This window comes from Ictalurus furcatus, chromosome 2, assembly GCF_023375685.1.
Source record: "Ictalurus furcatus strain D&B chromosome 2, Billie_1.0, whole genome shotgun sequence".
Classification (NCBI taxonomy): Eukaryota; Metazoa; Chordata; class Actinopteri; order Siluriformes; family Ictaluridae; genus Ictalurus; species Ictalurus furcatus.
The window spans coordinates 30,858,813-30,882,123 of NC_071256.1; the positions used below are offsets into that span (position 1 = coordinate 30,858,813).

The 23,311-nt window shown below is 39.6% G+C and overlaps 1 protein-coding gene across 1 annotated transcript in view; it reads right to left on the bottom strand.

The window, feature by feature from the left end:
- LOC128617661 (neurexophilin-1) overlaps nt 1–17,665 on the bottom strand; it is a 29,515-nt gene extending 11,850 nt beyond the window's left edge. The window contains exon 1 of the mRNA XM_053640780.1: nt 17,612–17,665. Within this exon, the coding sequence (XP_053496755.1) occupies nt 17,612–17,665 (54 nt within the window). The remainder of the gene's footprint in view (nt 1–17,611) is intronic.
- Between the last annotated feature and the right edge of the window lie 5,646 nt (nt 17,666–23,311).

A 23,311-nucleotide genomic window follows, 5' to 3' on the forward strand; every position in this document is an offset into this window, starting at 1 on the left:
ACATGTATATTTCATAAATTCAAAGTATAGCATGTCAAAGTATGCTATAGGCAGAAAACCCTAATTCTAGTCAATTCTTGGCTATTTGCCAGAAATCAGCCAAGCGACATCTGATGGGTTTTCCCAGACCGCTACACTTACAGCACTGCCTTAGATCAGTGCTTTGCAAACCTGGTTCTGCAGTGCACCTGACATGCACATGTTCTTCCTACTTTAATACACTTATGCTGACTGTTAAATGGCTGATTTGTTGGATGTTGAATCAGGTGTATAGCAGCAGGAAAATAAAAGGGGAGGTTGTACTCCATGAGCATGGCCTTGAGTCATACACTACACTATTTTTAAAGGAGAGAAAAACAAAACTAGGTAGACATTTTGAGACTAGATGCTATGAATTAGACCAAGTCATACGCTCCATTGAAAAGCTCTAAACTCCAAACGCACATTATTAATATGACTCATGAATCATTTTTAGTAACTGCTTTATCCTGGGAACACTGTGGGTGAGGCAGGAATACACACTGGATGAAACACCAGTCCATCGCAGAGCACCATGCACACACATTCACACACTCATTCACACCTAGGGGCAATTTAGAGTCATCAATCCACCTACTGGCATGTTTTTGGGAAAGCAATAAACCCTACAGAAACCCATGAGAACATGGGAAGAACATGCAAAAACACACAGAGAGTAACCTGAGCTCAGAATCGAACTTGGGACCCTGGAGCTGTGAGTATCAACAAATCCAGTTTTCACTTTTAAAAAAATCTTCCTGAAAGAAAGCATTGCCATTTCCATTAATGGTGGTTGTTCAGATGTGCTGCAGTTTAAGAGCTGTTTGTTCCTCTTAAAGCTTCATTTAATATTCCCAAGTGGCAGACTTTGCCTTTAAGAACCTTTCCTTGCAGGTAGCATGAGCAAGTATTAATCATAAAAATCTACCTTCTGACATTTTCCTGTTGCCAAGAACCAGACGTATAAAAGCTGCTAGGGTGAGTTTAATCTGTATGCCCACTTTCAGTGACATCGCCTTAATGATAGTAATAAGCTTAATGTCTTTGCTGAACCCAAAACTCTCTTGGTCTATTTTATTCCGTGTCGTAGTAAATCATCTCATCAATCGATTCAGCTGTTAGCTCGAAAGGTCATGTTTAGCTTGTGGTCAGCATCATCATCGTGTCTCAGAAAGGAAAGTGTGCATCGTGGGATGATCCCGGTGGGTGAGATAATGTGATCTCCGGCTCGGCTGGCTGAGCAGCGAGCTCTGTGGAGATTAGGGCAGAATGTAGCCCGGGGCTGAGGCACACCATGTGGGACTGAGAGTATTGCAGCTGTCTAGACTTTGCAGCACTTGTAATCCTTAACTCCATCTGTGAGAAGGCAGCGTTCGATGGAAGAAGCCAGCTGAACAGCAGAGTGGAAGGGTGAAGTGCCTGAGGTGACTGCTCCATTTTACTACTATTTAGGCATTTATAGGGATCAAAATAACTCTGACATAATATTGTTATTTAGCATTAATGCACAGCACAAGGTGTGCATACATTACAATTTCAAATGGAGAAAAAAACCCCGGTGTGCTTACACTTTTCTGCATGCTCCGTTTTAACCTTGGGGAGAGGAAGTTAAAAAGAAAGCAGAGAAACACACCTGAGGTTGTAATGAAGATGTATTCTAAACAGTGTGAAATAGTGATTGAAGTTTTCTTACATAAATCTTAAAAATAGAGTTAAATGATATCGTATGGCTCCTGTTCTCAAAGCAGTAAAGGTATACGGATGGATAGGTGAATGGAAATTGGTGGAGAACTCCCAATTTCAACAATATTGGTTAATGATTTGACATGAATCATGATTTTTATAGACTCTTGAGTACTGTGATATCATATAGGTATATTCTGTGAATGTTTCCTTATGTTGTAAAACAAGCAAAATTTGCATACATTGCTTACTTGAAGCCTCACTAACTATCAAAGCTAGCTTATTATTATTTTTAAAATATTTTAAAAATAATTTGTATTAATGCGACTATCTAAACATTACCACAGTTAATAATTGCAATTTGTAGACGAATCAACATTTTCACGTCCCTAATAGATGGATAGATGGATGGACATACAGAGAGATGGATGGAGGGATGAACTGATGAACAAATATATGTAGGGATGGATGGATGGGCAGACAGATGAATGGATGGATGGACAGACAGATGTCTGAATGAATGGATGGTCAATAGATGGATCAGTAATAAATGGAGGAATAGACAGACAGATGGTTGGATGGACAGATGGATAAATGGAGAGATGGATGGCCTGTCTACAGCGATCTATGTCGCTCCTCACCTTAGAGATATTAATGATGTGTGTTTTATTTTATGTGCTTCAATGTTAAAGTGTGGAAATGTCAGTGAGGGGGTGAATATTGTTGTGAATTAATGCATGATGTGTCTTTGTCTCTCTCATCATCTCAGCAGCGGCACAGCATCCATGTTTATAAGCATCCTTACTGGCTGGTTACCAAGATGATAAAACAAAAGGGGACTGCAAAAAGAACTCTGCTTCAGGCAGCAGATGGCAAATAGCTAAGGAGAAGAGGAGAAGTTAAAAAATGGAAAAATGGAAAGGAAAAATTTAATGAATGAATGGAATCTATGAGTTTAAGCTGAGTGAAGCAGATCTGCCAAAAGGTGAGTTTTTTTTTAATGCCACAGGGCAGATAATACATATGTAGTAGGGATCTGAATCCGAATACATTATTTGGATTGAACGTTACACACAATTGATTGATTATTATGATTTTATAAGGCATCTGGTTGACTGGGATCAAACAAACAGACAACTATGGCCCTTAGTATCTGCCTGGTCAGGGTCGTGGTAGTTTAAATTAGACTACTAATTTGTTACACAGGTGCATGCAAAGAAAAATACTGTGTGAGTGGAATAATTTTTTTTATTTAAAAATCACTAGTTGAGACCAATTCTGATCTTGAGCGTGGTGTCAGAATTCACACACCATGCTGACAGTACTGACTTTTCTACGTCTCAGGGTTTTCCAGTGTTTAGCGATTTAATTAAAAATAAAAACTTTGGGCTTAGGCCACACCTTATTCAGGTTTAAATCTGAATACAGATACAGATATGAATCTTTGGAGCACTAAACAGATACTGATACAGATCGTAGCATTGTGTTACACCCCTACTCCGCAGACAGCATTTAAAAGAGAACCATTTTGTCATAGTTACACCATGCTCAAACACAGAATGGATTCTCAAGAAATCCTCAGCCTAACAACGAACTACAAACCCGGTTACAGGTTCCCCAGGATTCCTAGAACAGTCACTTGTTCTCAATTAACTCTTTATATAAATAACCCATTCTTTCATTGAATCTTGTCAAAGTCTTTCTCCTAGCACATCGCTAGTGACATCATTGAGCCTTTTGTTTGTGTACACACTGTTTCGGTATTGACCCTGTCTATTTCGTTTATTCAGTTCAGCCTAGCCTAGTTAAGTCTGTCTGAAATTTGCCTGTTTATCGACTTTGAATTGAGTTTGCCCTTTCAGTTTTGACTGCTTTATTTAATAAATCCTTCACTTTCGTTCAAACCCTGCCCGTGCCTAACACATAGCAGTACGGTATAATACGGTATTCAATAAGCCACATACAAAAGCACAATCACAGTAATGCTCTAGAAAGCAATTCCAAGAGTTGGCTGAAAGCATGTATATTTACCAAATGCAATTTCTTTACTCAGTGATACATTACAGATTTGAATATGCAAAACCAAAGAAGTTGATTAACTGGCATGAAGGCAGATGAGGATTAAAATAAGAAAGGTGACTCCTGGCCTGTACATGCATAAGTGCGTGTGAATGTTTGCTGGAGTGTATGATGTTGCTCATCAATATGAGTCAATAAGGAGAGAAGTCGAATACAGAGAGGTGGGCTTCTGCTCTCTGGGGGTCCGTGGGCTGTGTTATTGTCGCGGTAATTGTGACTCATTGAGTGTTAGCGAGTGCCGTCTTTAGGTGCATCTCCAGGCGAAACAGATGAGACCACGCTGAGAACTGAGGGATAGCGAGAGAGACAGGAAATGAGCAAGAATCAAGGAGACTGGTGGAAAATAGACAGAGAGGGAATATGTGGAGAGAAAGAGAAAAATGAAGAAAGGGACAACGGGGTGGAAAGTGGAAATGACCAATGCAGCCTTGTCAGCTCCCAAGGCAATAAACAGCCCTTTAAAGAGACAGGTACACAGTTTCAGCTTGGCCAATTAAAGAAGACAAGCACAACATTTCTACCTGAGCTCTTTATAAGCACAGATACAGCACTCTACTGAGGCCATTTAAAGAGACAAGTGCGGGTATTTACTGCTTGAAGATGAAGCCACAATATTGCTGTCTTTTGGCCAGATCTAAAATAAGGACACTCTTGACATTTCCAAATTTTCCCTGATGTTTAAGTGCCAGTAGATGAGCTCTTAGGCTGGAGCGAAAGGTATCTTCGTGTGAAACCTAAGACTTTGACTAATGCTGACCTATGAGACCTATGAGAGTGAAGAGCAGTGTCACACACTTTAGTTCTGTAATACTCCTGATACACAGATCTTCATTAGTAAGTTAAACTTTTTTAAAAAAAAAAAAAAAAAAAAGGAACTTCAAGTGAAAGAATTAATGAAAATGTCACGACATTGCTAAAACCTTCAAAGTACAATGTTGAACAGCAAGTACATTATAATTTACACACAAATTGCTTCTATAATAGCTTAATTTGCATAGTCTTTGGTTAGAAAACTTAACACCTCTTGGTGGCAAACATGTCACTGGGGGTCCTATCTGAAGTGTACATTTCCATAAGGTTTTAAATAAGGTTCCAATTAACTTCGGAGTTGTGTCTTCTGAAAGTAACCTTTAAAACATCAACCTCATAGCCTTGGAGGACAGGAAAGTTCCGTAACGAGTGTGTATGTACGTGTGTGTTCGTGTGTGTGTGTGTGTATTGGGTCTGGCATCTTCTGAAATATCTTCCCCATGGCCATTGGGGGAAAAAAAGACAGATACACCATTTCAAAGCTTCACCCTGACACTAGCTGAGCCAAGTGCAGGCTTCTTCTACAACTTCTTAAAGGCACACAATCCCTCTTTTATGCAATGTCCTGGAGTGATTGTAGGATTCCTGAATGGTTCAGAGGAATAACCTGCAAAGTAACTTGCTATTAATGGTGGGATTAGTCATTTTTATGTATTGTAATATTTGGTGATTACAAGACTTTAAAAATATATATTTATATATCTGTTTAGAAACTCTGGCATCAGTGGTGCCCCAAGCTCTATATACAGCAGAAAAAAAAGAAAAAAAAAACCGGTTGATGTGGACCACCAACTACTTGCTTTTCAATCATGTTGTCTGTTAATTCAGAAAGCTCTACCTCGTACATAGCATTCAGGTGTTGTAGGTGTTTTGTGGGTGTGGTTTTGGAAGGGAGGAGCTAGCTTCTGCAAAAAAAAAACCCCCACATTACACACTTAAGCCCAAAGTATACTTCATTTTGTACGTGGATGCTAGGAACAGCGTACAATATGCGTGACGCAAATTTCATCATCAACAGAGTACTTACATACTGTAGCAACAGTGACCCAGGGCCACTGATTCTCAAGGTAGTCAAAGAAAAACTGAACAAACGGAAGAGACGGAAACGAGTGCAGATTAGAAAGTACCCGTATTTGTATAATTCTAGCCGTAAACAGTATAAGGATTTGTATATAGGTGCTAATCGTGGCGAGAGATTGCCCAAGCATTGTTCTTTATGTTGTTGTGATTCTTCTTCGTTGTAGTCCTTCACACCAGAAGACCTGCTTTACTGCTCAATACTGACTCTTATAGGCCAGGAGGGGTAGTGCCAGTTGTCATAATGCATATGCGCCGACTGCCTGTGTACGTGTACATGTCAAATGGAGTATACTTTGAAAGGCTTTGCATATGACTGTGTGCATACACTAGTGTACGTGTAAAAAAAAAAAAAAAACTAAGTATACCAGAGGCTTTAGATGAAAAGGTTCCATCTAACACCTTAAAACATTCTTTGGGGGTCTCTTAAAGGATCTAAGTAGAGTCCTAACACAGAGGGTTTCTCTTACAGAAGAGTTCACTTTTAGGGCAGGTACAACCCTGTTGTGAAGTGAGGAACCGTTAACCATCTGAAGAACTATTCCGAAGCCTCTAAAGCTGTAAATCACAGTGCTGTTGAATTCTTGATTCTGATTGGTCAGAAGGTGTTGATTAGTTTTCTACAACAGCAGCCCTTACAACAGTTCCGGCATATCACAGGTTTTTATTAAATGACCTCATTCTGAGATGTTATTGTTTCTACAGTACTACACTACACAGAGACTTGTATGGTGGACACTCCACATGAACAAATTAAAAAACCTAGTTGTAATTGTTGAACCATGTGTTATTGTGTAAATAGTTTTCTGTGAGAAGAGATTTATTTGACATTTTTCAAAAGAGTCTCCAATGCCAGTGCTTTGTTACTGTCATACATAAAGCTGTAACTTTACATTTTCAGCGTTCCATCAAGGAAGAGTCTTCAAGAAAAAGAGAGAGAAAGAAAACAATGCTGCTGAGGGAACGTTTATAGAACCTATAACATAATTGATAACATGGAATAACTCGGACATTTCATGGACATTCCACAACATGCACGGACGCCTGCAAATTCATAGCTCCATTCAAAATAATGAAGATTAAGCTTATAACTGAGCTGGGGCTTGGTTACTGGGGTGTTCTCGGGCCACTTCCAATCAAACCCTAGCACGGTTTTAAGGCAGCGGGAACATTCTTCAACCTGACCTTATGAGGAATTCATATGAATTTGAACACATGAGGGTGATGTGGTTGGATTTCTTTCAATTGAATACAAATTAGGATCTTAAAAAAAGGGATGCGCACTACCCCTAGCCCTGGTTTTTGTATATAATTCAAGGGTCCAAGTTGAAACAAACTACAAGCAAAATACTCCATAGGACACATTTACTCAGCAATAGATGTCTGTGGTGTCTCTTGTCAGTCTGTTTGTTGCATACTCGCTATGCTATATAATGCTGTGAGGGCATAAATCTACCCATTTATCACACATTAAAAGCAATTATACATGGATAAAATGTACAATTGCTGTGGAATAAAATACTTTGTGACATACCTGTATTGGAAAATTATTAATTTTGATGTGAAATCACACCACAAGATCAATAATTATTTTTGCTAAAACAGCACATCCTGTCTCATCTGATTTGACTTTTTTACCTAATGAACATGATACAAATTTTTTTGCACCTGACAAATATGGATTTAATCATAATATCCCTACACACACACACACACACATAGACGTCCCGCTGGTGAAGCACTGAATTTAACCTGAGTGTCAAATTAAGTTTGAATATTACCTCTAATAACAATACATATGAGATTAAATTTTCATTTTCTAAACCACTCTGTGTAATTGAAGGAGGGGAAGCAATGAGCAGCGAGTATATATTTTCTCTTTCAGTCTTTCACTTCCTCTCTATCTCACGTCAACCTCATCTCATCTACCCCTGTTTTGTCTCTCTGCTATTTCTCACCGTTTCTTAATAAGAGCTCATTGTGCACTATGCACCTCTGTTTCCTCCAGCTGCTCGATAGAAATCTCCAACTCTAATATGGCATCAATTTTTAATTAAAGGCCCCAGCTCTCACTCATAAACCTAAGTGCTGGCCTGTGTTTTTATTCCTCTCTCTCTCTCTCTCTTAATCATACATTTAAACCTTTAATATCCCTTCAATCATACAGACATAATATGCTCCTGAACATTAAAAAAATGCTTAAAAGATCTATTAGCTCCATGCTAATGATATATCAAGGTTTAGAGTTTTTTTTTTTTTTTTAGATATCTTTGAGAACAAAGAAAACACGGCTGTTGTGGCGTATATAAGACGTCAAATTTAATATGAACCAGAAAAGGCCGTATATTTAGAGTATATTCATGAAATAAGTGTGTATTTGAACCCGGTTGTCATAGTTCATCTGGGCAAGTGTGAACACAGCATTCACACTATGACTTGTACTAAAACTACAGGTCTTAGGAGATGGTACATGCATGAATGTCTGCAAATTCATAATTCAATTCAAAATGATGAAGCGTAAGCTTATAACTGAGCTGGGGTTTGGCTACTGGGGGTGTTCTCGGGCCACTTTGAATCAAACCCTAGCACGGTTTGAAGGCAGTGGGAACATTATTCAACCTGATCTTGTGAGGAATTCTTATGAATTTGAACAAATGAGGGTGATGTGGTTGGATTTCTTTCAGTTGAATACAAATAAGGATGTAAAAAAATGGATGAAGTTTGAGCTCAAGTTGAAACAAAAGGCAAAAAAAAAAGCAAAATACTTCATGGGACACCTTTACTCAATGATAGACGTCTCCGGTGTCTCTGGTCAGTCTGTGTTTTTTGTGTACTCGGTGTGCTATATCAAGCTGTGAGGGCATGAATCTACCCATTCATCACTCAAAGCAGGCAAAGATGATGCTCAATGTGATGCCAAATGAAGTCTCTTTCTCTCTATCTCTCTATCTCTCTCTCTCAGGGACAGAGGTAGAACATATGGAATGGAAGGTCATTGGAGTAGCAGAGGCATGTGCTTACAACATCAGGATGTGGCCAGAGGCTCAGGGTGAATGTCAGGCTTTGGCATGACCAGCTGTGGATCAGAAATGGAGGACAGTGCATGGGTGTTGTGGTTCAAACTGCAAAGATTATGTACTTATTTTGATGACTAGTGGGTCAGCTGATGGTCTATACACCATAAATTCACTCTACTGATTATATCCTTTTATAAAAATACTCAGAAAGGATATGTGGCCTCTGGTATTGACAGTACTTATTGCGTACATGCTGTTCGATTTCATGCTATGCGTGCTGTGCTCTTGCAATGAATTATTCCCAACTGAGGCATGTGACAAAACTGGAGGAGGGGGAAATTTCACAAAAAAAAAAAAAAAACAGGCCTTTTGACACTTAATGAATAATTAACATCAACTTCAAAGAGGTTGCTAATGTTCAATAATCCAGTGCCCTCATGTCCTTAATGCCTCTCTGATGAAGACCAAACGCTCATGCCCTTTTCCCCACCACATCAAGGAACGTCTTGACTGAACTCGCTTCTCATTTCTCATTCCATGATAGACAGTGAGCCCTTAATGAGTGATCAGATTACCGTATTCCTATAAATATATACCACAGCTCTATTTAATCCGCGAAACTGATTGGTCGGAAGATCTGTGACCTACTGAACATCTACAGACCTGACAGTAGTTCAAACTATAGGGTTACATTAATACAATCATTCTACTACGTTGTGTCTAGAGAAACTCATTCACAAAGTCTTATAAGGTGGACAATCTGTATAATCTGTACATGTCAAATAATAAACTGATAAAAATGTGTTGTCATTTAGCAAAGAAACACATATAACCGGGCACATTTTTCTGTAAAGATATGTTTACTTAACATTTATACAATGTTGGGTATCAGGACTTTGTAACAGTCTTGCAGTCAGGGGAGTTTGCAATGTTTTTTTGGTTTTTTTTTTTTACATTACATTACAAGCTGCATTTTTTTTTTCTCTTATTACCTTTAAGAGAGAGCAGTAAAGAGAGGCTGCTAGGGGAATGACTGTTTATAGCTGCTATAACGCAAATGATAACAGACTTGTCTTGCAAATGTTCCATAAAATTAAATGCAATTCTAAAGCATAACATGTTGTTCATTAAGTAAAAATGTACTTGCTGGCAAAACACTTCAGAACACGCTATAGAAAATGGAGACCACTCCTTTGTTGATTATTTTCCTATAACAGCAGGCCGTGTCGTGTTTTATTCCTTGCATACCAATGTGTTGATTTAATCAAATGAGAGAGGGGGAGATAGTTCAATTTTGCTTATATGAATGAAGTGGGAGAAAAGGGTACACTCACTAACCCTGCCCCCAACACTAACCTTAATCTTTGTAACTTTGAGTCATGCGAATTATAAATGTGCAGACATCAGACTATTTGAGCTCTTCTTAGATAGTTAAGGGTTCTCAGCATCCTAAAGGGGTTCTACTTGAACCCTCTCTGATAGCCACATGCCCTGTTGTACATAAAAATTTAAGAGTTACAGAGATGAAGAAAAGCACTTGTCCGAGTTTGCTAATTATTTAATTTACTTCATGGCCATGATTGTACTAAAGAAAATCACTCCGATGCCTCCTCCACATCCACAGCCTACACATACACCTCTCATTCAAGACTCCCAACCTCATGAATATTATACACCCCCTGAGTTCTTGTCTACCCAGTCCTGCTTGTGCTTGTGAAGATTCTTCATAGAACAGGCTGTATATGAGACACAGAGAGTAAGAATGACTGACAGAAAGCCATGGAACGGCACGGTTTCAGAGATTCATTGAGAGCAGGAGAGCAGTGTGTGTTCATTCACTACCACTATTCAGTGTGGAAGAAAAGGGAAATAATATGCGAAAGTAAATCTGGATGATCATGAAAAAAATATATAATAAAATAGAAGGCTGAGGCCAGAAAAAAATAGAATTTCCATTAAGTCCTTAGTCGCTACTAGTATCGAAAAATCAGCCTGAAAATGAATGAGAATTTTTATGATAGGATGAAATGAAGCAGTGATAATAGCGTGGATTTATGGCTTTCATGTAAAGACCATAAAATTACCCATTAGTCCTCAAAATAAGTACATAATCTGCGGAGTTTGAAGCACAGCTTCCCATCCACTGTCCACCATTTCTGATCCACAGCTGATCATGTCATAGCCTGACAGAAGAGGTGGAGAGGTGGAGACGCTTCTTCAAAATTTCACTCCAACACAGAAAAATGTCAGACATGGTTTGCAACACACCACCAGAGGAAATACGACAGATTCAACAAAAGCTCAGCAGGAAATGATAACAAAAGCACTGCAACACTGCCCACAAAATACACGAGCAACACCACAAACTATACTGCTATACTATGGAGGTGGCATGGAGTAATCAATCCGTACAGGATTTCTCCGAGTTTTTTTGTGATTGTTGCGGCCAAAAATGATGAATTTGCTGTGACATTTTTCAAAACTTGCCGCAGTTTTTTTGTGCTTTATTGTGGAAAACTACTTGAATTGGCAAAATTGCAATTGCATGAAATTGTTTTGCACGGTCTTTCGCAGTGATGTTTGTTGGTAAATGAGACCTTTTAGCTGTACTCATGTTCAATGCACGTGAATCAACGAGAGCTTTGGCTGAATGTGCGTTGTGATGATGTCAAATGACGCGTCTTGGCCCAAATCTGCGTGAAATATGCGGTTATTTCGAAAAATTGCAAGCTCCTCTGAATATTGCTGAGTTTCCTTGATTTTGTGTTCATTTCTGCAATTGCAAAATCGTGGACGGACAATGCGAACAGAAGGGGAACCTGCAGGTAAAGATGCAACAGATACTGTTAACGTTAGCGGTTTTTTTCAGTGCTCATTACATGTTAAATTTAACTGAATGAATTCATGTTGGATCATGCCTAAATTGTATTGGAGCAGATGTGAATTAAAGTGTACCCATTTTTACTGTGTAGATTTTGTATCGCATTGTATACAGATCATGTGATGTACATATAGTCTGAAAGCAGGAAATTTATGTTGAGCATTTGGCTACAACCTGATGATGTCAGCTCATGTCTCTGTTGCTCCTGAATGATGTCAGAGTAATGCATAAAGAGACAGAGTACTTTAAAAAAAAAATCATCTCAGTCTACCCAGATGGTGCCAGATGTCCCAGACCTAGCAAGGGTGCCATGAAAAATGACTTGTCTGAGCAACACCCTTGACATCTATTTCATATGTAAAAGATGCAAACAAATCTGTTGCCCTTACCCAGTTGCTATCAATCCAACACTTCAGAACTGATTGTCTGTTGTTATTTATTAAAACCATCCCCAGAGTGCTATTAGTACATGTTTTCCAGGTCTCTGTGTGAGGACGTCAATGAAGTCCAAAGCTTTAAATGGTAAATGGTCTGCACTTTTATAGCGCTTTTTTAACCTTAGCGCTTTACACTGTTTCTCATTTACTCATTCACACACAGACCAATGGTAACAGAGCTGCCATGCTAGGCACTGGCTTGCCATCAGGAGCAACTTGGACTTCAGTGTCTTGCCTAAGGACACTTTGGCATGTGGAGTCATGTGGGAATCGAACAACCTGCTCTACCGCCCAATCCACAGCCGCCCCTTTATTACAAATAGTGAATCCAATTCAATGTTGATTTGATTGACAGCTTTCGTCTCTGGGGAAAATCTAGACACCCTTCTTGGCAGGTACATACTGTAGATGTATTGTTTCTCTCTCCGTGCTCATGCGGTAACACTGCGTCTGTTCTGTATATGCTTTATATCGAGAGAGGAAATGTGATCAAACTGCTTTGCTCTTTCTGCAGGCTCGTCTGTGAGATATCAGGTATGCGTCTCCCCATACAGACTCCGAAGGGAAATCCTGCTTGTGAGCTCTTTGCCTCTGGGGTGGGGAGTGAGCAGGTCCAGAGTGAGGAGCTCCAGGGTCAGCGGGACCGTGCCTGTGCATAAATCAACACCATTTAACACTCTAAGCAGGCAAAGTCGATGCCTGTCTAATGAAATCACTTTCTTCACTCTCTTTCTCTCTCATCCTAAGTTACTATTTCCCAGGGACAAAACCAGAACATGAGAAATGTTGGATCATTTGAGTAACAGAGACATGTGCTGATGTCATCAGGGCATGGCTGGAGACTCATAGTGACTTGTCTGGCTTTGACATCACCAGCTGTGGATTAGAAATGGAGGACAGGGGATGGGTGCTGTGGTTCAACCTCCACAGATTATGTACTTATTTTGATGACTGGTGGGTCATTTTATGCTCATAAAATTACGGAAGTGTCAGATGGCAACTGGGTAAGGGGGATGGATTTGTTTGCATTTGAGGGGCTTGAAATAGAATATGAAATAGATTTTGAGAGTGTCGCTTAGACCAGTGGCTTTCAAAGTGGGGACCCCCTTGGGGGCCGCCAGGGAGCGCCCGGGGGGCCTCAACAATTTGGTGTGAAAAAAAAAAATTCTCACTCTCAGACAACCACACACACACACAATCAATTCCTAATATAATGTAATGTAAAGATGTAAGATGTAAGTATTAATAAAAAAAAGGGGGATATATTCAGAAGTTTGTATTTTTAATGTGTTTTAAAGACATCTTGCAAAAGGGGGGCCTCGGTCAAATGTTAATGCCATTTGGGGGCCTTGCCCTGGAAAAGTTTGGGAACCCCTGGCTTAGACAAGTCATTTTTCATTGTGCCCATGCCCGGTCTGGGTTATTCAAACAGCAAACATCTGCCAACATCTGGATAGACAGAGTTGGGTTTTTTTTCTGTTTAAAAAAAAAATCTCCATCTATTTACGTGTAACAGAGGCATGTACTGACATCATCAGGGTGTGACTAGAAGCTCATGGTGACAGATGAGCAGCTGTGGATCAGAAATGGTGGACAGTGGGTCATGTACTTATTTTGATGACTTTGTTATGTGAAATCAACTGTGTGTTGATGTAATCCTTTCATAAAAATTCTCATTCATTTTCAGACAGATATGTGAGCAATTACGTAGTATTGACTGAGGACTATATTTTTCTACTCTCAGCCAGTATTCTAATCAAAAAGGAGCTTCTTAAACTGACAGAGCACAAAAAAATAAAACTACTAAACCTGGCATACCAGTATTACTTTGTGTATATTTGTCAGTATTATGGGCTGTATTTTCTCCCAGAATCTTTACAATTGATGTGGAAAAGGATTTTTTTTAGGTCACTTTCTAATATTCATCACACCAAAATATCACCAATTTATTTTTTGGACCGGAGCAGGACTCTGAGGTTAAATTGTATTATGAGGAAATGTCAGGAAACCTAACCTTCTTAAATATCATTTATTATAAATATCATATTATTATTATTTTATATATTATTATTGAGTTGACATTTGAAATGTTTGAAAATTGAATAGATGTGGAAAACTAGATTGACGTGACTACATCATGTAAAACCATTTCTTTCTCACACATAGCAACAAATAATGAGTGTTTTTCTTCCACTTGACAATGTATTTTGAGAGGATGCTTCTATCTCAGTATCTTACATCCTATAATACATACTTTTCACAGCTCTTTTCACATCAATGCAATCACTTCCTTGTATAATACTCAAAATAAAAGGTGTGTTTGAAGATTTTTTTTTTTTTTTTACAATAAGAAAAGTACAAGGGTATCCTGCAGCCAGCACTTAGAGTGAATATATTCATGTCCATATCCATATCCATGTGTACACCTGTGAATAAGATCATTTTCTACATGTAAGAGTATATCTAGCAAACAGGGTAAAGAATGAAGGCCTAAAGATGGGTTGATCTGGACAGACAGGGCAAGCCTGACCTGGGATCTCAAAGAATAGCTGAGTCACAGCACAGTTGCTGTAGGTGGTAAAATGGTAAATGGTCTGCACTTATATAGTGCTTTTTAACCTTAGCGGTTCTACAAAGCACTGTTTACACTGTTTCTCATTCACCCATTCTTTCTCTCTCTCTCTCTCTCTCTCTCTCTCCCCCCAACACACACACACACACACACACACACACACACACACACACACACCAATGGCAGCAGAGCTACCATGCAAGGCGCTAGCCTGCCACTGTGAGCAACTTGTGGTTCAGTGTCTTGCCCAGGGACACTTCGGCATGTGGAGTCATGTGGGCCGGGTATCAAACCGCCAATCCTACGATTAGCGGACAACCCGCTCTACCTTTTGAATCAGAATCAGAATCAGTTTTATTGGCCAAGTACGCTTGGACATACAAGGAATTTGTCTCCAAATTACAGTGATACCTACAGTGCTTACAAAAAACCCCCCAAAAAACAGTGGACCTACGTGTACATTGGACATAAGTGGACATAAAGGACGGCTGTCATAAGTGGTCAAAATTTACAGCTATACATTTATGTTAGTATAGTACGTGCGTATAGTTTATTTTCAAAATTATTTTAACATACATAATTGGACTATTGTAGATAGGTACATGCAGGCACACTACATGCACCTTCCCAGGTAAAGGATGCATAATAAAGGTGCACCTTCATAATGAAGATGTACCCTTCATCTCCACAGCAATGAGGAAGCGTGCCGTTTGGTGCCATTATTTCTGAGAACTGAGAATTTCTGTTGAACTAAAAGTGTAGTTAAGAAATGTGAAACACTCTAACATGTCCTCCTGACCTGGCTCTGTGTTGTAAGGGAAGATCTCATTTAGTTTCTCTTTCTCTCTCTCTCTCTCTCTCTCTCTCTCTCTCGTTTTCAATCATACCCACACACCTACCTGCCCTGAGACTTGTCCAATTTGGGTAGCATGGTTAGTTTATTTTCACCCATTACTCTGCAGCAGGTCAGCGCCTGGCTCCGGTACCACTGCATCTTGTAACTGATTTAATTTAATAAGGTCGTAATGAGAGAGACGCCTCACTGGCAACACCACTATAAACAAATTTAATGCAGTAATTGTTTGTGATTTGTAATCAACTGCCTGGTGAAGTTTATAGAAAACCTATTTAAACTATTAAAAAGGGGACTGTAGTGGAAGAAAGCCTTTTTTTTTTTTTTTTTTAACTGTTTTCGGCGACAGTGCCTCGCACACTCTCTGAAATAAAGGAACCAAACTGTACTTTTCCTTGTTGCTCTGCTGATATGATCAAGGATTCATCTTTTGTAGCTTTTATGATGTGTTTTTCACCTGGAAACATGAATATAGTGTACCTTTAAAACATTAAGAACTACCAATGAACCTTTAAAGCTTTACTCTAAAAGATAATTAAAAGTACACCACATGCACCTTCTTAGGTGAAAGATGCATACTAAAAGAGGTAGATACACTTAATGATAACACTCCCACCAACAAGGAAAATTGCTGTTTTTTTTCTGGTGTGTTTATTTCTAAGAGTCTAAGCAAGCTTTACACCCAGTGCACAAGTAGAATTTTTGGAAATGTATAGCCATTGATTGTCTCTAACTCTTGCTCGGTCAAGGTTTTATATCTCCAATTCACTGCGCTCTGAATTAAAGGTACCAAAGTGTACTTTTTCTTGTCGCTGATGTGGTACTCTCCAATTTGGTACTTTTAGTATGTACAATATCTTTTTACCTGGGAAGGTGTATGCCTTTAATTATCTTTTTGAAAGCTAAAAAGGTACATCAATGGTCACTGCAGTCCAAGTATGTATCTAGAAACCATGTTTTGTAATGGTATAAGGATACATATTAAAGGTACATTAAAAGATGTCAACTTAATGGTACCACTTGAGCAAAAAGCAAAAGTATAGTTTGGTACCTTTATTTCTGAGCGTGTACGGGGACTGATGAAGTGCTCTATTCTAACGTGGTTATGTTGTTAGAACTGTTGTTTAAATGCTTTTTATTTTTATTTATTTATTTTTTATTTTTTTGGCGCAGTCCACTGGCTCGCTTAAGTCGAGGTGATTTATTAATTTATTCTGCATGTCTTTTATTCGCGGTGCTATAACACAATGGGGGGAAAAAATAATTAATTACTTTATAATCTATCACTGTCTCGCGCGAAAAGAATTACCCGTGACTCCCTGCTGAGGCGCGCGGGGGCGCGGAACATTGTCTCGCGCGCGCCTCTTCCTCCAATTTAAATAACGTGGTAAATTAATGACCAGAAGCCGTGTAATAATTAGGCTAATTACATTATTAGTGTCTTTGCCGATATTGCATAGCTGATTATAAGCCCATCTTAACGCGCAAAAGTAGCAGTGCTCCGTTTCCCTCGAGCGCTTAAACTCCCCCGTTAATGACGCTCGTAGGTGTTTTGTAATTAAACTCAGGGAGATTTGTCATCTTTATTAATTTTCGGTTGCGCGACAGCAGGGCAGACCGGGGCGCCTGCTCAATTTGCCTGCGTGTTGCATTAAACTGAAAAGGATTTCTGTTGTCCTTAATGGGAATTAAAATCCAGGGTCACTTGTGTGTGTGTGTGTGTGTGTGTGTGTGTGTGTGTGTTTTCTTCTGCAGGGTGAAAGTGGATTAAAGCGGTTTGGTGCTGTTGTAATGTTATACAGATGATTCAGATCACCTGTGCGTAATTGTGTCTTTAATATTTTACGCGCCACTGCGTTTGCATGCAACTGAGATGTCTAAAGCTAATAAATTAAACTGTTTCAGGTAGACTTGTTTAATCCGATTTCGCAATGACTTTGACTAGGCACATTCCTAGTAATAATAAAAGCCTACTGGAATTTCATTTCGAGATTTCAAGCTATTGGGAAGTCCCGCAAGAAAGCATAATCTCTCTTGGCTCAGATATACTTCATTCAACGGGTGGACACTTTTGGTCGCCGGCGCATGTGCCATACCTGACTCACGGGGAGACCACATATAGGTACATTTGCACTTGTGTAATTCCCGCACCCCTTGGTGCCCCCTTTCCCTGTCCCCGCTCACCAGGCACGCCGTCCCGTTGAGGAGCAGCAAAACGAAGCTGTGCTCGGTGCGCATGGCGCCGGTGCGACGCACCCTGGATCTCCCGACACCAACAAACAGCTCGCCACTCAGGACGCCGATCCTTCACCAGCGTATCCCACTCGGCCCAGGCGTGCTCCCATGTCCCACACAACACTCTCGAGCGCAACTTTCCCGGTGTGACCGGACCTGGCACAGTGACTCCCCGCTACTCAGCGACGCCACTGGGGCGCATGACGACATCCGTAGTGTGATCGAGAGCTGCCAGTGTGACACCTTATCATCATCTCCGTGAAACGCGGACAGGATCAGGAGCCTACAGTTTTACTCCGCTCAGAGGTGATGAATTAAGGGAGTTAAGGACGTCTTCCTCATCCTCGCTGTAAACAGCACGGTAGGGATCCAGACTGGAGCGAGACGGACCGTAGCGCACGGAAACTCCTCTCACACAGCGGCGCGCACTCTATCAGTAAACGCGCTTACAAGAAGCGGCGCGGTTTTAAACCCTATCTCTCCCTCCCCCCTCCATCCCTTTCCCAAACCCGTCACACACACACACACACACACACACACACACTTTTGTTCAAGACTCTCTAAACAGTATTCTTCATCACAGCTGCATTTACCTTCAACTGACCCTGTTTCTGAAATGCTCCTAAATCCTACAAATGACAAAGTACATTATAGGTATTTTGTGCTCTCTATAACCCTATGCGCCATAATTTTACATGACAACACTGATAATCACCATCAAATGCTATCAAAGTGATGGTTTTTATTTAATTATTATAGTTATAAGCCGAATTAATTGACTTCACTTGAATCAATTGTATTTAATCTTCATTTCACCTGTTTTTCAAATTTATGGCCCAAATAAATTATGGGTATGTATTGAATAATATGACTATTAGCACTGGAAAGATTTAATGTCTGCAAGTTTTCTGGGAACCTTTACACTACGACTCACCTAAACTACGATATTTTGGATACTAAAAGTGCATTGTGGACCTTTTTAGGAGCTCACTAGATATTCTTCACGATTTGCTCACTTTCATCTAAAGACACTTGGAATTGGGACAAGATACAACTGTGCAGGTGAGGGTTAAGGATTTTGCTCAACTACCAGACCATGGCAGCTTGGTGCTGTTACTCACATCTTCTGATCAGTAGCCCAAGCTTTAACCACTGAGCCACCGATTCCCAACTATATTTTTAGGTAAAAGTACAAAAATAGTGCACTATAAAGTTCCTGGTCATTTGTGTTTACGGTGATGTGGCATGCTTGCTTGGCGCTTCAGCCAATTCATGGCACAGCAGCTTCTGAAGATTCCTCCACTTCCAATACATAGACCAAGCTCTCTTCTCCAGGCCGTATTTACTGTAAGCAATATCACACAAGCAAGATTTGGCTGTAGCACCTTGCAGGCTCGTCCCGTAGCTAATCACAGTCGTGCCGATATTCAGTATAACCACACAATCGCAAGTGTGATATTGCTTTTATACAACAGTTCTATAAACAAGAAAATAATTTCAAGTAAGTGACATTTCAGACACAATATGGCCAAATGTTTTGTTTATTTTTGCTCCACTAGCAGAAATAGATCCCGAAAGAAGCCAGACTCACTTTATAGCACGTGGGCTAGACAGCTAGCTAGCTCACATTGATTTGTACATTCTCGTTAAAGGTGCATGAATGTCCCACTGTGAACAAACTACTTGCACAAAATTGGCTAGTGCACTATGGCGTTTTTTAACTGCATTGTGGCAGACACCCTTATACAAAGCGACGTACATTTACTGATTCATACATCTAAGCAGTTGAGGTTTAAGGGCCTTGCTCAAGGGCCCAACAGAGCCAGCCTGGCAGTGCTGGGGTTTGAACTCATGCAACCAATCAGTAACCACTGAGTTACCACTGCCTCCACTGGCAATACACTATTTAACTAGTGGTTCGTAATTTTCAGAATGACATCACTAATATGCATCCCATAGACACCAAATTAAAATATGTTTGCATGTTGAAATGTCAGCCTATGGAGCTACCAAGCATTATCTGAGTAAATAGTGTTAGAGCTGCTTGCTGGGGTATTGAATGTCATATGGACTATGAGCAAGCACCATAAAGGTAAAAAAAAAAAAAAAAAAAAGGAAATGAAAGTGCCATATTCATAAGATTGTAACTTTCCATAAGTAATCTCTAAAGATGAATATTTATAAACATTGTGATTGTGATTTGTTGTTTCCTCTGCTGGTATAATTAGATTGTTGCTGCCAATTTAATATAGTACCACAGGGTGAGCACAAAATGTAAGCTTCCTTTTCTCTGAAATAATATGAAAGCAATGAAGTAATAAAAAATAACACTTTTTAGTCCTAACAAGAGGACTGGAGATTTGCTCATGCTGAAAAACCAAGCACTTTCATCCAGCTTTCATGTTTGTATTGTATTCCTTGTAGGTTGTGAGGTAACAGGTCAAAGGCAAAAAATCTACTTGTATATCTGACACAAAGAGTACAATATGCCTCGACGTGTACAGTGGTAGCGCCGTGGTTAAGACGGTGGGTTACTGACTGGAAGGTCATGAGTTTAAACCCCAGCACTGCCAAGCTACCACTGTTGGGCCCCTCAGCAAGGCCCTTAACCCTCAACTGCTCCGAGATATAAATGGGATAAATGTAAGTCGCTCTGGATAATGGTGTCTGCCAAATGCCATAAAATGTAAATGTACCATCAAATACACTTGTAAAATTTATTCTGGCTACAACATTGACGGTCTAATCTAGCAAGCTAACATAGCTAGCTAACATTTGTGGAGAAAACCGGCTAGCTAACCTAATTCTCTAGCTAACTTGGGTATGATCCTTTGAGTAACTCTTACCAATACGCAATACTTCAATAACAGTCGAAGCAGTGAAATATATCCGTCAAAGCATACTTACAGGTGAAATGTATCATCCAGGAACATGTTTACATTTTGTACATAGACAAAACATTGTACAATGTGGGGAGGAAGGATATCACATCATTGGTTGAAAATAAAAGTGTTCCCAATGTGTCATTAAACAAGTTTTATTGGCCATATTATCTTCAGATACACATCTTCTTTAAGCTGGACTCTCCTCTCTCTGACCAAATTTCATCACTGGACAGACGCAGGAATCAGCACTGACATGATCTGATTTGGGTGGTGTATCGTTGTCAGCACAGCAGTGACACTGACACGGTAGCGTATCAGGTGCATAAGTGTTTCTGGGGTTTGTAAACACAGTCGGTGTTATGTCTGTGTCGAGAAACAGTTAACCAAACAAAAATATCAGTCCAGCAGTAGTGCTGATGTAGAAAACTGACATTTATGAAAAGTAGAGAATGATTGCCACATATAAAGAAAGAGCTCTATACTTTAACTCTACACCTTCAAGCTTAAAATACAAAACAGTAATGCTGCTACATCTGATACACTCATAGCAGCACCATGCACACTATCACTGAGAATAGTTCACTATCTACATAATATCTAGTCATCCTTTTTCAATGATGGGCATGGTAGAGGAGAGCTGATAACCTGTGCTTAGGAACAGACCAGCTACAGCAAGTAATTGTACACTTGTAAAGATCTACAATGTGACCTGTGTGGTACGTGTGCCTATAAAACGGTTAATGAGTGTAGCTATACAGAACTCCCCCTGCGAATCTATTAGTTGGAGTGTGTTGATTTGGAAAGTCACTGTAGGCTTGCGCCTCATATCGGTGGAGTCACATGCTGTGAGACTAATTTAAATATCATGTTGTTAATATCAGAGTGAAGCAGAGGCACACAGGCTGATTACTGTGCATTTGTTATGCGCCACACTCATTTGTTTATGTGTGCACCATGCATCCGAGCACACAGGGGAATCCTGGCAAAGGGAAAAAAAAATCTATTTATTTCAATGCTAATTTCTTTTTCTTAATTGAGAAAAGGCTTTTTTGTTTGTCTACCGCTGTGTGTGTGTGTGTGTGTGTGTGTGTGTGTGTTCACTTGGCTATACACTTCACTTTATTGGGTCTAAAATAAGCTAGCAGTCATCAGATGGAAAGCTAAAAAGTGTAAGGTAGTGGTGTGTGTGTGTGTGTGTGTGTGCGCGCATTTTATGTAGCCACCAGGAGAACTAGGCAGAGTCAGACAGTGCGCTTTCATCAGCATTTAGCTTTCATCACTATGATCAAGGCACTGGGAATAACACACACACACACACACACACACACACACACACACACACACATGTCTTCATCACAGCTGCATTTACCTTAAACTGAGCCTGTTTCTGAAATGCTCCTAAATCCTACAAATGACAAAGTGCATTATGGGTATTTTGTACTCTCTATAAGGCTATGCTCCATAATCACCATCAAATGCTATCAAAGTTATGGTTCTTATTTAATTATTATATTAGCTATATATTATAAGCCGAATTAATTGACTTCACTTGAATCAATTGTATTTAATCTTAATCCTATAAAGAGGTTTCATCTTGCAAATAAGCCATCATAAAACATAAACTCGAACAGACTAATCGCACGCTTTCTTAGTCATCTATTAGCAAGAAACTCTATAGTTTTGAAACTCTCCCTGCAGAATTCATTATTATTTTATTTATTTTATTTGTATAGCGCTTTTTACAATAGACATTGTCTCAAAGCAGCTTTACAGAAATATCAACATGGTATACAGATATTAAAGGTGCAAATTTATCCCAACTGAGCAAGCCACTGAGTGGCGACGGTGGCAAGGAAAAACTCCCTAAGATGTTTTAAGAGGAAGAAACCTTGAGAGGAACCCGACTCAGAAGGGAACCCATCCTCATCTGGGTAACAACAGATAGTGTGAAAAAGTTCATTATGGATTTATATAAAGTCTGTATGGCCTTAGGAGCAGCCGTAGTCCCAGCAGTCTGGAATTAGAGAAGATTTGAGCTCCATCCAGAGGCAGAAAGGATCTGGATCTCTAGTATCTCCATAAATTCATGTGGGGCTCGGCGAAAGGAGAGAATTCAAAGCTGAAAGGTTTGTCCTGGACATCTGACAGACAAGTATTTAAAAAAAGTCCTAAAATATAAAAGCAAACAATTTCTATTATTCACATTGGCATTGCGTGATTAGGCACTTTTGTGTTTTTTCTGAGAAACCCTCATAGAATTTGGAATGGTTTTAATGATTCTAATGGGAATTGTATTGGTTTTAATGGAAACTGTAATGATCCCTGTGGGTCTCTACAGGTAATTTATTGCCTTCTATTGGTGGCATGTTATGTCTAGTGGATACAATTAAGGACCAATAATGGTAATTGTTTTAATAATTAGCTGAAGGATTGTAATGGTATGTGCAGTGGAAACCATTAGAATTTCTGCGATGGTTTCTGTTGGGGTTTATTTTCAGCAGGGAAGTGTTTTTTGAGACTTTTAAAAAGAAACATCATTTAGGAATGTCACAAAAATGGGGCAGAGTAATAATGCTTTTTGGCAGAACTCTGGCGCCACCTAGTGGATACATTGAAGTGCTAGCGTGGGGCATTTTGGCTGTACATTTTGAAATAGAGAATTTTAAACAGAAAAATGAATTTAAAAAACATCATCCTCGTTTGCCTTAACAGGAAATCATGAACCGTGTGTATACAGTGGGGTCCAAAAGTCTGAGAGCACTAG